Source organism: Talaromyces amestolkiae, assembly GCF_001896365.1.
Source record: "Talaromyces amestolkiae strain CIB chromosome Unknown scaffold23.1, whole genome shotgun sequence".
Lineage (NCBI taxonomy): Eukaryota > Fungi > Ascomycota > Eurotiomycetes > Eurotiales > Trichocomaceae > Talaromyces > Talaromyces amestolkiae.
This window is the reverse complement of record NW_024468059.1, coordinates 494,151-507,912: the sequence shown is the minus strand read 5'-3', so window position 1 is coordinate 507,912 and position 13,762 is coordinate 494,151. Positions and strand designations below refer to the sequence as shown.

Sequence of the window (13,762 nt, the reverse complement as noted above, 5' to 3'; positions counted from 1 at the left end):
GGTCTCTAATCCGCCTTTCAGATTATACATGGCGACCAGTAGCTAATAGCTGAAATCACCGATTCCTCAATCTATCTATATCTACCTAGGTATTACGTTACACTTCATACGACCGCGAAATATTTCCCTGCCACTTCTCTTATGTAGATAGTATCTATGTCCCAAATTAAGACGGAGTATAGACCAGACTAATATGACTCACTGCGCCGTGGTCTATCAACTGCCCTCCCGGAAATTGACTTGTCACCTCAATAGGCTGATCAAGTCTAAGCTCTACAATTTTCTCATTGTTGCTCCCTGGATGCCATGACACATGCGCAATATTCTTGACTCCTAGAGCAATCTTCGCGTCGATTGATTCACTCAGCCGCAAACGAGGCCTAAAGACAATTCTAGATGATCCCGGCGCTATAGGGCGAATCCCAGCCAACTCTGTGCAGTATTCATAAATTGGTACGCTGCCCCAGGCATGGCAGTCGGAACGTTGTCGAACGTCATCCTCTTCCCAGGTGGACAGATTATTGGCAAGCATGTGGCGCCATGGCGCCCACATTGATGTCCAAAAATCGTCGTAAAGTTTACCTCCAGCCTCAGCAAGTGCACGGAATGCGTAGAATCGCATCATGTATGAGCATTTGGAAAACCGCGGATTTGTGAAACTCTCCGAGAGAATGCCCCCACGTTGTTCAGGGGTTGCGGCCCCAGAAAGAACTGCGAAAATTTGGCAATGTTGGGAATAAGACATCTCATCCGCGACATCTGCCGTCGAGTCTGTAAAAAACTCCCCGTCAAAGCAATGCCTGCGTATACTTTCTAGGACCTTCGCGGCCCGATATTCATACTCTTCCGCATTGCCCGCACGCCCAATGTGCCGGAGAAGGTCAGCAGCTTTTCGGAGCACGTAGGCATACAGCATACTAAAGTATGTGTGACGGTTTGACTTTCTGCCAGACGTTGGCACGCCTTTATCAGGATGCTCCTCGGTAGCGCCCCAAGTTGTCACCCAGTCAACATATTGCCAAATCTCTTCGGGAATACCACTAACAAGGCCCAATTCATCGATGTGAGAATCGAAAAATTCAAAGACCCCGTCAATCCGTGGCACAAATTTACGTGCAAAGGATATATCACCAAAATACAAGAAATGATCGCATACTTGCAAGATCCAGTAAAGTGAAAATCCAGCAATAATCTGCTTGGAATGGGATGGAAACCGAGATTGGGGCAGGCCAGAAGGTGTTACTGAAGCGGCAAAATTGGTGATAGCTTGTCGCATCAATCGGTCATCACCAGACAAGAGATAGTGGAACAACCCAACCGAGCGTGTATCTCCAGAGTATCTTGCAGATCTTGTCAGTGACAGTTACTCATTTTGTGCCATGTTGGAAGACATACTGAAGTTGTTCATAGAAAGGGCAATCAGAATAACCATCAAACATGCAATTTCGCATTGTACGAATGGACACATCCCAGATTTCTTCGCTTTGCACGTTCCCTGGTTCTTTCCAGCTGGCTTTGACCGCCATCGGATAATTGACCTGGGTTGCCACAAACGACTTGAGCTCAACCGGCGCTTCACCCACAGCGATTTCAAGTCTTAAAACTCGGAAGGTCCTGAACCAGAATGGTTCATAGAAGCTTTCTGTCTCCGAGGCCTTGAGAACAACCTCATCATAAGGTCCTATGATATGGCCATGTTCGGCATCTAACCGATCAGCTTTGGACCGGAAGAAGGGATAGGAGCGAGGTTCGAGTTCGTAACCTTCCGAGTATGTCACTTTGAACTTGATATTTGAAGGATTGTTGGCGGCCTTGAAAGTCCATCTGATAAAAGCAGTTGAATGACAATTTGCTTGCATCTCAATAATGTGTGACGAGCCCTGCGGAAGAACCAAGGGATGATCGCCTAAGAGAAAAGCAGTCCAGTCATCTGTAGTAAAACTGCTTTCACACGCCCTGACCGTATTGACAATTGCCGGGGTCGCCTCGGGAAGGGGTATTGGGCGTGGGTTAAGAGCCCAGGGAGCGATATCCCCATTCAAAGTTTTGATACCGTACAAAACGGGTGTCACCTCAATACCTGGGTCCGTCGGAGCGATGCGTTCGTTGATCTAAACCCGGGCAGAATGAGTATGAGGAATATACGATAAACAATAAACAGCTGTACTCACATGTAGAAATACATCATCTGCCAATCCCGATGGAAATTGTACAGACTCGTCCGGAGAAGCTTTCCAGCCTTGGTGGGAGCCAAGGTCAATTGTGCGCTCGCCAGCCTCCTCCACATAGCCAACAATCGTTAATCCCGGAAGCGCTGTTCGTTCAAAGGCCATAGCTCCACGGGAGCACGCAAAGTACCGTAGTACAGAGAAGCGAATATCATTTTTTCCAGGCTTCAGGTAAGGCGCAATATCTAGCGAGTCATAATACCATATTAAAGGGCTACTTCTCGTAGGTCCAACAGCGACGCGCTCTCCATTGACAAACAATTTGTACCGCGTATCAGCCGAAACATATAGATTTGCCCGAGTTGGAGGCGAAGCCAAGGTGATCTGGCGCACGAAATGGACGATCTTGCCCACTGTATTCTGGCTGGAGGAGTCAACCCAGTTCGGAATCCAGATCCAGTTTGCCTGAAGAGCATTGATGATCTTATTTATTAGTTGACCATACAGTTATACTCATAGTTGCAAAGGTGAAACAGGTGACAAGTACCTTTTTCTCCTCTTTTGACACCATTTTCAGTTTGAGAGTTATTGATCTAGCGCGCCACTCAATGGAATTGAATGTGGGTGAGGGGAAAGACTTGTATTGTCCCGTCGGGTTAGATCTCGGGTGAATCTAGACCGAAGACGAGAGCTATGAGCCTTCCAGATAAGCTCACAATTCTATATATCCACCCCACCAATTACCTAGGTATATGTATTCTCTCGTGTTTCCCAAGGCTATCAGATGCTAATACGTCTCAATTGGCCACCCGGGGAGATAATACAGTTAGCCAAAGCGCACAATAGCCGACAATGGCTGCTTTGAACCATCACAAGCGAGGCCGCGGCCGATTCGGCACAGAATGGGGTTCAAGCAATCACTGATTGGATCTCGACTTACGCCATGATTGTAGTTATCGATCAATGTCTCACCCGTAGCCTAGCCGACGCCACGTGCTTCTTGTAGTATGCAATCGAATCACCTTTCCTTTCCCAACATCAGCCATTCGCTTCCGTCTATACCACGAGCAATTATTCGCTATGCTCGAACGAGAGGGTGAATTTGCGAAGAGGGGTGCTTCAGACACTGTAATTGACATATTGACTGATCATTTTTGGTATATAATGTCCGGTAAAGCTCTCATTATTGTAGTGATGCGTTAAATACATGAATGCTGAACTTTCAAGTTAAGAGCTCAGTCCCACTTTCGCCCGCACTCGGCTCGACATACCCCGTACCCCGGACCCCGGATCAAAGTCCACGTTGGATGCATGCCACAAACCATCCTAGCCAGTCGATAGGCCCAAAGTCTTCTCTCTTCGCGGCTAATGATATTTAATTAGTTTTATATCAATAGCCGATGCATGAGCCAACTGACATTTGTATTTAATGCTGCTTGAGTAAGGATCCCGGACTTTGGAATCCCGCAGATCAAGCGACCTAGATCAACAGTGACTGCAGATTTTGATCGCCTTCAATCAGCATGTCTCAACCCGAGAAAACCACCATTGGTGGAGAAAGTGAAACAGTCGAGCGCTGTTTCACTAACGATGACTTATCCGCTGCGCCGAACACCAAAGGCGATCTCCCTGTGATGCGCTCTGAGGTGGACAATCTTAGCGTCTGGGAAAGTCTTCGGCGATACAAAATTGTCTCTCTAGTCGCCATGTGCGCTGCATTTAGCGCCTCGCTCGATGGCTACCGTAAGCCGCAAACAGCAAATTCTGCTTCCTACTACGTTGACTAACATGGTGATATGGACGTGTCTAGAAATCAATCTCAATGGCGGGGKTGTTTCGAACAAAGGCTTTATTCGTCAGATGGCTAATCCCGGAACGACCATCATCGATGGCAAGTATGTTTCGGCATGGGGAGGCATCCAGTCCGCTGGTCAAACGGTCGGTCAAATTGTATGTTGCCCCTACATATCTAACTGCTAAAGGTCTTTGAAAAAGATCTAATCTGCGAGAGTCTTTCAGCTTCTCCAGTACGTTACCGAAGGATTCGGGCGTAAAATGGCTCTTTATGTCATCTTCCTCACCTTTGTCGTGGTATGTCACGCAATTTTTTTTTTTTCAGGACAACGGTAGACACTGACCGGTAACCCAGAGCGTCTTTATCGAATCTTTCGCCACCCAATGGGATCACTGGTTGGTTGCAAAACTCTTTTCAGGAATGGGCGTTGGCATGTTACAGTCGACCATGCCACTGTACCTGTCTGAACTTGCACCAACCCAGTTGCGCGGTCTTCTTATCAATGCATACAGCTTGTCGGTTTTATCAATCCTGCCGCTCTTTTGTAAGCATCTGCTGACGCTCTTGTGACTACGTAGTTGGTTTGTGATAGGTCAACTTTTTGCTTCGGTGGCCCTCAACCGCCTCAATGCGCATAATCCTTACGATTTCCGTACCCCGATCTACACGCAGGTCAGTGGAGGCTTGTTTCGTTTTTCGATATTGAGAGTACGTTCTTGTTACTAATATGAGTCTTTAGTGGGCAATGATTGGAGTTACAGGTATAATATTCGTCTTAATTCCAGAATCACCATGGTGGCTGGTTGGAAAGGACAAGTTCGACAAGGCCGAAAAGGTCCTACAGAATTGCAATGGTCGTGTTGAGGGCTATAATGTCCAGGAACAGATTGTTTGTATTTCCCTAAATTTTCTCAATAGATATACTTTCTAACCCATTTGCAGGGAATTATGACTGCCACAATTACTGTTGAGCGCGAGGCTGCCCGACGTGATAAACAGGAGGGCTCGATGGCTGTTTTCCAGGGCCGAAACCTTCTTCGTTTTTTCATCGCCTCTTGGCCCAAGATTACTCAACAGCTCGTTGGCCTGTCAGTATTCAATACATATGCTACCTACTTTTGTAAGTATGATCACCCTGTCATAGTTTTGTTGGGGGTGACTAATTTACTTGCCAGTCCAGTATGCTGGAAATAAGAACCCCTTCCTTGTGACAGTCATCCTGTCTTGTGTCCAGATCATTTCCATGATCTTCACTGCCGGGTTGACCGACCAACTGGGTCGTCGGCCTTTGACTGTTTACCCTTATGGCGTGACGGTGATTTCGGTCTTGTGCTTGGGAATCGTGGGCTGCTTCGACTACACCAAGTCAAGTTTGAGCTCTCTTCTGGTAAGTTGAAGTCTCAAGTCACTAGAGAATGTTGAGACTAACCGGTTGCTATACAGATCTTCTTCGCATGCTTAGCCACTTTTTCAACGACAGGTGCTTCAGCCATTGGCTATGCGTACGCAGCTGAGATCCCGCAGCAGCGACTGCGTGCGAAAACCGCCGGTTGGTCTCTGGCTCTATCTAACATGATAGCTATCATGTTCAGTTTCTGCACACCTCTGATGATCAATAATGAGGGTGGGCCTCACTGGGGTGTCAAGACCGGTTTTTTGTAAGCACCATGACCGGCAAGAGATTGCAATGTTCACTACTAATAATGAATCTAGCTTCGCTGCGACCGGTACGATTGCTGTGGTTATTGCTTGGTTTATTCTACCAGAAGTGACTCGACGGACACCTGGTGAGATTGATGAACTGTATGAATATCCCTCTCATCTACTTTGCCTACGAAGGGTGCTGATGACGCTTGCAGATTTCAGAAGAAGGTCAACCTCCGAAAGTTCGATAAATTCGTCACTGAGTCCCAAATGCGCACTGAAGTTGAACGATCTGGCTTTCCATGATGACCATGTACCTAGGTATCATCTTCAGCTATATTCGGTTACCATTTTGCGTATTCTCATAATGCCTGGAGTTTTGAATGACGGTATATGGCACTTGAGACTTTGTGCTTGAGAGTTTTCAATTGATGGAAAGCCTATATATCTGTTTCACAAGTATTACATGTAACATGAAGGTGCTCACCTCAATATGAGCGCACAATATGTCTCAGTGGTCTTGAATATTGCCTTTTACCCTGTGTACAGCGCAATTATACACGGTAGCGGATAACGAAGATTATCAATTCTTGTATAATGTATAATATTTTTGGTAAGTATTGTATTTATTTGAGGAGGGCGGCCTAAATGAGATTGTTGGTCTTCAGAGCCATGCCTCTTTAAATAGGGGAGACCTGAAAGCGTAAATTTCGCAGGGTAAATTTTGATTTGCTATTAGTCTTAATCTCGATTTGGTCTATAACCTATCCTCATATCACATTTTACTCAGTCCTTCCACCCCAACCGGTTCGCGATAGCTCTCACACCATACACAAGCCCCAACAGAACCGGAACCTCAATCAACGGCCCCACAGTCGCCGCAAGAGCCTGGTTACTATCAGCCCCATAAATGGCAACAGCAACAGCGATAGCAAGCTCGAAGTTGTTACTAGCCGCCGTAAAGCTCTGTGTGGCGGCTAGTTTGTATCCGAATCCTAGTTTGTATGTGATCAAGAGAGTACTGAAGAATATCACGGCGAAGTAAACGATCAGCGGTGCCGCGACGCGGATGACGGACACAATCTGATGGACGACCTGATGGCCCTGGGAGGCGAAAAGAACTAGGATCGTGAACAAGAGACCGATCAGGGACCATGGACCGGCCCATCTAATGAATACTTCATCGTACCATCTTGGACTGGCGACGGTGCGGAGAGTGAAGCGCGTGATGATTGCAGCTCCGAGAGGGATACCAAGAAAGACAGCGACGCTTTTGGCGGCAGGCCCGTAATCGAAGTCGAAGGAATCGCGGCTGATTGTTGCGATGAAGAAAACTGCTAGAGGAGCGAAGAGGACCATTTGTAGAATTGAGTTGATAGCGACGAGGATCGCGCAGTATTCGTTGTCACCTCCTGCTAGCCCGGTCCAGATCAAGACCTAGTAGAATGTCAGTACAGGGTTTGAGTATCTATATGTGGTGAGTATTTGAGACGTACCATAGCGATACACCGCGCCAATCCAACGAGAATCAAACCTTCTCGCAGCTCTGGCTCATCAGGTAGGAATGCCCAAGCCAATGCCAGCTATATCATTCCTTGTTAGCCGAGAACTAACTATGAGAGTCAGGTGTACGTACCATGAAGAAAGGCGCTATAATCCAATTGACAAAAACACTAAAAGCAATTTGTCTCCAAATCTCACGTTTGCGGAAGACATGATGCAAACTCTCATATCGAACCCTGCACAAAATAGGATACATCATGACAAGAAGGCCGACCGCTATTGAGTTAAATTAGTACCTCGACCGTCACCCGTTGTCTGCGAAACAACTTACCGATAGGAACAGATACTCCAACAAATTTCCCCTTTTGTAGCGCAGGCCCTGTATTGGGGACAAAGTTTCCTAATAAGATTCCAATGACCATGGCGAGGAAAATCCATAATGCGAGGAGGCGGTCAAGTAGACCTAGATTTTTAAAGGCGGATTGCTTGCTCTGGACTTCATTATGTGGATTTTCGTTTTCTCCGTGTTTTTCGACGTCCCCGGATTTCTCTGGGAGTGGCCCGTCAACATGGCCAGGGGGTAAATGAGACATGGTGGATTCTTATTGCAACCTGCAATTGTGTGCGTATAGAAGAGACGAAGCAATTCTACGAGTAGAAATGCTCGGCTGTCGCAATTAGTTGAATAATGAGATACCCAGCCAAGTAATACTTCTGCAGACCAGCGAATATGTATAAAAAAGCAAATAATGGTCAGTATATGTAGTCTGATTTTCGTCCATGCTTCCAATGCGGCGAACGGCAAAAATCCCCAGTCAAATGTCACCGGAGCGATCTCATTGGGCTAAAACGCATGACTAATCCACTGAGCTTTTAACCCTAACTTAACTAATTTTTCTTTTTTTTTGTTGCTGTCCATCATCCATGTTATCAGGTCAATGCTCCAGTCTAATCGCTGAGCCGAGGCCGTAAGTAATGTAATTCCTTCCAATAATTAGTTAAAATACCCTTTTCGGCATACGGCTCACTTTTCTCCCCGAAATTTTCTGCAACCTGTGGCTGGCTCAGCCTGGCTGGATGTCACCAAGAAGCGTTGATTGGATGGGAAGTCTTAAAGTTGAGCTATATACATGGGCGCCCCTCTACAAGTGTCCACATGTTCCCACCAGATCAGATATGACACATCCATAGTAACCAATTGATTTGGCACAACCGTGCCGGAAGTATGCATCAGGCTTGCAATAAATGATCATCTAGGATTTAGGAATTTTTTGAGAAGGCTGGCGTTCGTTTTGACGAGGAAGCTTGCATATTCCTTCAAAGTTCAGGTTAGAGTCACGTCTATACTTCGCTTTGATCTGTTTCGCTCGGACTCTACATCATTTTGCAAGACCCAAGTTTCCTGCTGGAAGAATACAGTCACGATACGGACGACAGACAAGTCAATATCAAAACAGAAAACAGTGAAATTAAGTTCGAAAAAAGAAAAAATGGCCAAACCCAGCGCTCTATTCGTCTGCATCCACAATGCCGGCCGCTCCCAAATGGCCGCCGCATTCCTGAGCCATCTCGCCGGCGACGCCATCGAAGTCCGCTCCGCCGGCTCGGCTCCCGCAAACACCATCAACCCCATGGTCGTCGAAGCCATGCGCGAGGAAGGCATCGACATCACCGACCAGAAACCCAAGATTCTGACGACCGAATCTGTTGAAGCTAATGACGTGGTCATCACCATGGGCTGTGGTGATGTTTGTCCCTTTTTCCCGGGAAAGCGGTATCTCGATTGGAAACTTGATGATCCTGCTGGGCAGGGAGTTGAGGCTATTAGGCCGATTAGGGATGAGATTCGGCGCAGGGTGGAGGGTTTGATTGGCGAGATGTTGAAGTGAGAATAATGTTCTTATGTGGCTATTATATTGATGTACATAATGACTAAACGACGGGAGACTTATTTGACATGTTTCATTTCATCCACTGGGATATTGTAAATAGTCTATTAGTATATTTAATAATTTATGGAGCACTATACTCCAGATACACCTGCGCATTATTTTTGATGCAGCCTCATCATACAAACAATCATGCCTTTCTCTTCGCCTCCTTCACCCTCTTCTCCTCCCGCTCACTATAACGATCGTCAAAAAGATCTATATGCGGCCTCATCAAAATCGTATACTTGACAAACTCCTCCATGCAATCCACCAAACGGTCACGGTTACCGCTGTGCTTGAGTCGTTGATCATCCGGTTGCCCTTCATCCGGGAAATGAGTATATGCCATGGGGATTGAAGATTGATTGGGGATTGTAAACATGCGCATCCAACGGCCAAGGATACGGAGGGAGTTTACTGCGTTGAAGGACTGGGAACCACCGCACACCTGGGCGATGGCGAGTGTTCGGCCTTGTGTTGGCCGCACGCTTCCAGTGCTTAGGGGTATCCAGTCAATCTGATTCTTGAACACTGCGGTCTATACATTATTAGCTTCGAGCTTAAGTATGATATAGTGGAGACAATACGCACCAAATTGCCGTGTTGCTCTGGCGAAACCCAAAGTTGACCATCGCTCCATGCACTCAGAGCACGCAGTTCTTGCACCTTTGAATGACCGTGATCAACATCATTCTTCATCGGTAATCCCTCCGGATCAAAGACGCGTACATCACAGCCCAAGCGAAATAGGATCCGGCTAGCTTCGTATGCCACGAGTTTGGAATACGACCGTCGACGTAGACTTCCATATAACACAAGGACTTTGAGTCTTTTGTTAGTCGCTTGTAGATCACAGTCCGCCAGATTGAGCACTTTGGTCAACTCCAATGCGCTAATCCAGTCCGTTTCAGCATCTTCACGGATAAATGGACGATATTTCTGGCGGATATCGAGATCGTCTTCTTTTTCGGGGATGGAAAGGCTTCGTCTGTCAACACACACGCCGTTTGTAGTTGCTGATGACTCGGCAACAGCAGGGTTTGCCATGCTTGAATAGGTATGGCGCCACAAATATCGACCTGAGTAGATTGCCGGGCTGTATTTCACTGCAAATGATGATCGCAGAATGGTATTCATCTGTAAGACGTATGTATAGAGCGTTAAACCCCCAAAATGCGCGCTCAAAGACTAGAGAAATCTAAATTATTCGGCAAAGAGCAAGTGGCACAGACAGATATGGAGAACTTAGAATGGCGATGAGTGTCACTGATAGCCTCTAATTGGCTAGCCGCGGCCGGAGAAAGGACCTGGACCACTTATCCCCCCGGCGCCGGATAGAACAGATTCCGATTGGTCGAGAGCAGCCCTATCAATCTAAAAAACCCTAATCTCGCTGCGATTTCTTCTTGTTTGACCATGCCTAGTCAGGATAGTACTTCTAGATGGTAAAATCATGAATTCCAGCTACAGTTCGAGATCTCTGACTTTCTTGTGACTTCTTGCCACATGACTTGGGTATGGAAGTGTTAGACATGTGTGTTGCTTAGAGTATGCGTGACGATCTATATCTGAAAGGCACTCGGAATCTCAATATTGGGTAGGTTCTGTGGAAATTGGTGGAATGTGAAAGGACGTAGAGGAATGACATGCTCGCTTTACATCATAGGCTGGCCGAAGAGGTAAGCCGATGCATCTGGCCCGTAGCTTACCAATGACGGTAGTACCCCACGAACATCGATCTTTGATACTATTTAGAGGTTAATAGCCCCTTACCTCGTCCCGTTCTATATCTTGTTGCGACTTGAGAATAATTATTTCTACTCTTGCCGATACCCTCGCAAAATGGCAGACACTTATCACTTAGTCCAGTCCAGTTATGGCGACATAGCTAAGAAAACTGTTTCCAGTCCGGAGCAAGATGGCGAAAGGAACATTGCCCTGGCATTCGGCTACAGCGAGAAGGACCTTCTCTCTCTTCCCGAAAAAACAAATCTAGGCTTAAGTTGTGGCAACCCTGTGGCATACGCAAATGTAAAGGAAGTATGTATTGTCACGAGTCTTATGAAAATCCTACTCAACTCGACTTGAACAGGGAGAGACCGTCGTGGACCTCGGTAGTGGAGGTGGTATCGATGTATTTCTAGCTGCTCGCAAGGTTGGACCAACAGGAAAGGCAGTTGGGATAGACATGACTAAGGTGACAATTTCATCTTGTTTCAGCAGGTCTCAACACTAATGTACGACAGGATATGATCAATCTAGCAACCAAGAATGCCAAGGCATCCGGTCTATCTAATACGTCTTTTATCGAAGCATCTATCACCTCCATTCCACTACCAGACTCCAGCGTGGATTGCATCATTAGTAACTGTGTCATTAATCTTGTTCCAGCAAAGGACAAGGGTCTTGTTTTCCTTGAGATTGCCCGACTGTTAAAACCAGGTGGAAGACTTGCCATCAGTGATATCCTAGCCAGAAAAGAACTCCCAAGAAGTATCGTGGATAATATGGAACTGTATGTGGGATGCATTGCGGGTGCTAGCCAGGTTGCTGAATATGAGGAATATCTTCGACAAGCGGGTTTTCAAGGTACGTGCTATATATGAGTGGAAGACGGTACTAAGTCAGTACATATAAGGGCTGAATTGTCGCTAGATATCTTGCTAGTCGACACCAAAGCAAACCTTAATCTTTATAAAGAGTCTTCCTACTTACAACAAAGTACATCATGTTGTACCCCATCAAGTTGCTCTAAGCAACCCAAGACCGAATCTGCAGATTTGGATTATAATGAATGGGCTGGTAAGTGAATTTACCAACACTATTTGATAGTGGCCATGCTAAATATTATTAGGCTCTTTTCAGATATATGCAGTTAAGCCTACCTAGATAGTACTTGAATACACACACACACACACACAGTGTTGTGTTTTTAACAAGCTGAATGGAATTTCATGAAATCCAGAAATTGATTATCATGCATAATCAATTCTTCCTGCTACATGCATCTACGGGTTTTGTTTAGGTAGATTGAAGGGAAAGGCCGATGGCAGTTTACTATTGGCTGCTTGTAGCTAACAAGCACCGCTAGGAAATTCTTCTAAGCGACTATATGTAATTAGGAGAATTTTGGAATAAACCTTCTACCCTTCTCATCTCCATCTTTAAGTTTGCCCATCATTCTTCCATGCAACTGTCACAGCCTCTATTTGATAAAGTCGTATTTCTTCCCACTAAAATAAGTCATTTCTCGTCCTGAGACATGCAAGTAGCCGCCCATAATTCAAATCCGTTCAAATGTTGTTCACCTTCCATGTCAGTGGATGGTGTAAAGATCTTGAGCAAAAAACCGACGGGGTCCTCCCTATTCTGATAGCAATATCCTTCTGAACTAGGACATTTGGAATGCTCGCAGCTTCCTGGTCTCGTTCGGCCGGTCCACGTCTTCTCTTATGTTGCTCAGCTCAATCAAACCATGGCACTCCAAGTTCAGCACTTTGACAACGACGAATTTACAGAGAGGTTGATTAATCAGTCGTCCTAATCTACAAGTCATCTCAGATCACCTGTTTTAGGCATCTATCGTTATTTCCAACTTAAGAAGTCCACAAATCCCAGCGGTTTCTGCTTGAGAAACACTTCTTCTTCTCCCCAACAAATATCCATAATGAACACATTCACTCCACCCAAACTCAGATCGATCGCCTTCGAAAACATCGAGAAGTCTGTGACCATTGTTCGACAGTATCACCAAGTCTCGACAAAGATTCAGAAATCACACATTCCTTACCTTCTTTCTCTAGTGTCAACTACGACAATTTCATCGAACTCGACAGCGACAAATGCCCATTCTCGAAGATCGGTCGAGTGACCTACCATTCATTCTCCGAGACTTTGATAGTTAAAGTCATGCCGGGCGAAGCACACGAGATTACTGCTCAGCGTTTCAATGATATTCTGGCTTACGCCCTCCGTGGCATGAATATTAGGATGGAATTGCGCAATGTGGTGGCTAAGACTATGCTGTATACAAGCTAGTACAAGCAATTTAAACCCATACTAGCAGTCAAAGTCGGTTATTCGAGTCACCACAGAAAGCTAAAGCCGATGCTCACAGGGATTAGAGTATCCTGATTCTCCTGTGAATATCGTTATAACAGCGATCTTTCTCGAGAAAAGAGAGAAATCGAGTTTGGTGTCGGGGAGTTGGACAACCGTATTTAGTCTGGAATACGCACACAATGGATAACTCTATCTTTGCTTAATGATGAGATGCATGTTCGTGGTACAGAACTACAGATGGCACAGACAGTACTAAGGATTCATCTCAACTACGACTTCGCATAACTTTCGAAAAGGATCTCCTACGACCGGCACAGTCACTTGACGAGAGAGACTTTTGATCACAGACTCTGAGGTCAAAGATTCCGCTTTGGACAGCATGAAAGTAATAGTACGTGGTGGTGGTGTGTCTGCTCCTGATAAGTTTTCCGAAAGTTAATATATTGTTTAAGTTGAAAATTTTCAAGGTTCACTATCCATCTTCTCTAACAATTTGACGATCTTCTTGGGTACGGTTAATAAACACTCTTGTGCGGGGTCGAGTTGTTACTTGGTAGACACGTCGACGTCTCCATAAGCGTATGAGCCAGAAGGCGGCCGATCCGGATCATGCCCCTTGGCGGACTGAAATGTCAGCCCAAGACACAGTCGTTCATCAT

At 45.9% G+C, this 13,762-nt stretch overlaps 6 protein-coding genes across 6 annotated transcripts; 3 read left to right on the top strand and 3 right to left on the bottom strand.

Annotated features, from left to right (window-relative positions):
- Positions 1-166: 166 nt before the first annotated feature.
- On the bottom strand, positions 167-2,739 carry BHQ10_009322 (uncharacterized protein; the record flags this gene model as incomplete). The annotated part of the gene is made up of 4 exons (XM_040882226.1): positions 167-1,340; positions 1,396-2,111; positions 2,172-2,651; positions 2,716-2,739. The coding sequence occupies 4 exons, from the start codon at positions 2,737-2,739 to the stop codon at positions 167-169; spliced, it is 2,394 nt and encodes a 797-aa protein (XP_040737824.1).
- Positions 2,740-3,691: 952 nt separating this feature from the next.
- BHQ10_009321 (uncharacterized protein) lies at positions 3,692-5,913 on the top strand (the record flags this gene model as incomplete). The annotated part of the gene is made up of 11 exons (XM_040882225.1): positions 3,692-3,911; positions 3,979-4,118; positions 4,188-4,259; positions 4,318-4,478; positions 4,542-4,635; positions 4,703-4,852; positions 4,906-5,083; positions 5,139-5,350; positions 5,407-5,621; positions 5,677-5,766; positions 5,823-5,913. 11 exons carry the CDS (start codon positions 3,692-3,694, stop codon positions 5,911-5,913), a joined length of 1,623 nt encoding a protein of 540 aa, XP_040737823.1.
- A 480-nt stretch (positions 5,914-6,393) lies between these two features.
- BHQ10_009320 (uncharacterized protein) lies at positions 6,394-7,703 on the bottom strand (the record flags this gene model as incomplete). The annotated part of the gene is made up of 4 exons (XM_040882224.1): positions 6,394-7,044; positions 7,104-7,190; positions 7,244-7,386; positions 7,442-7,703. 4 exons carry the CDS (start codon positions 7,701-7,703, stop codon positions 6,394-6,396), a joined length of 1,143 nt encoding a protein of 380 aa, XP_040737822.1.
- An 897-nt stretch (positions 7,704-8,600) lies between these two features.
- Positions 8,601-8,999, top strand: BHQ10_009319 (uncharacterized protein; the record flags this gene model as incomplete). The annotated part of the gene is made up of 1 exon (XM_040882222.1): positions 8,601-8,999. One exon carries the CDS (start codon positions 8,601-8,603, stop codon positions 8,997-8,999), a length of 399 nt encoding a protein of 132 aa, XP_040737821.1.
- A 190-nt stretch (positions 9,000-9,189) lies between these two features.
- Positions 9,190-10,088, bottom strand: BHQ10_009318 (uncharacterized protein; the record flags this gene model as incomplete). Its single annotated transcript, XM_040882221.1, has 2 exons — positions 9,190-9,579; positions 9,633-10,088. 2 exons carry the CDS (start codon positions 10,086-10,088, stop codon positions 9,190-9,192), a joined length of 846 nt encoding a protein of 281 aa, XP_040737820.1.
- Positions 10,089-10,883: 795 nt separating this feature from the next.
- BHQ10_009317 (uncharacterized protein) lies at positions 10,884-13,079 on the top strand (the record flags this gene model as incomplete). The annotated part of the gene is made up of 4 exons (XM_040882220.1): positions 10,884-11,081; positions 11,134-11,238; positions 11,288-11,630; positions 12,787-13,079. The coding sequence occupies 4 exons, from the start codon at positions 10,884-10,886 to the stop codon at positions 13,077-13,079; spliced, it is 939 nt and encodes a 312-aa protein (XP_040737819.1).
- Positions 13,080-13,762: the final 683 nt, after the last annotated feature.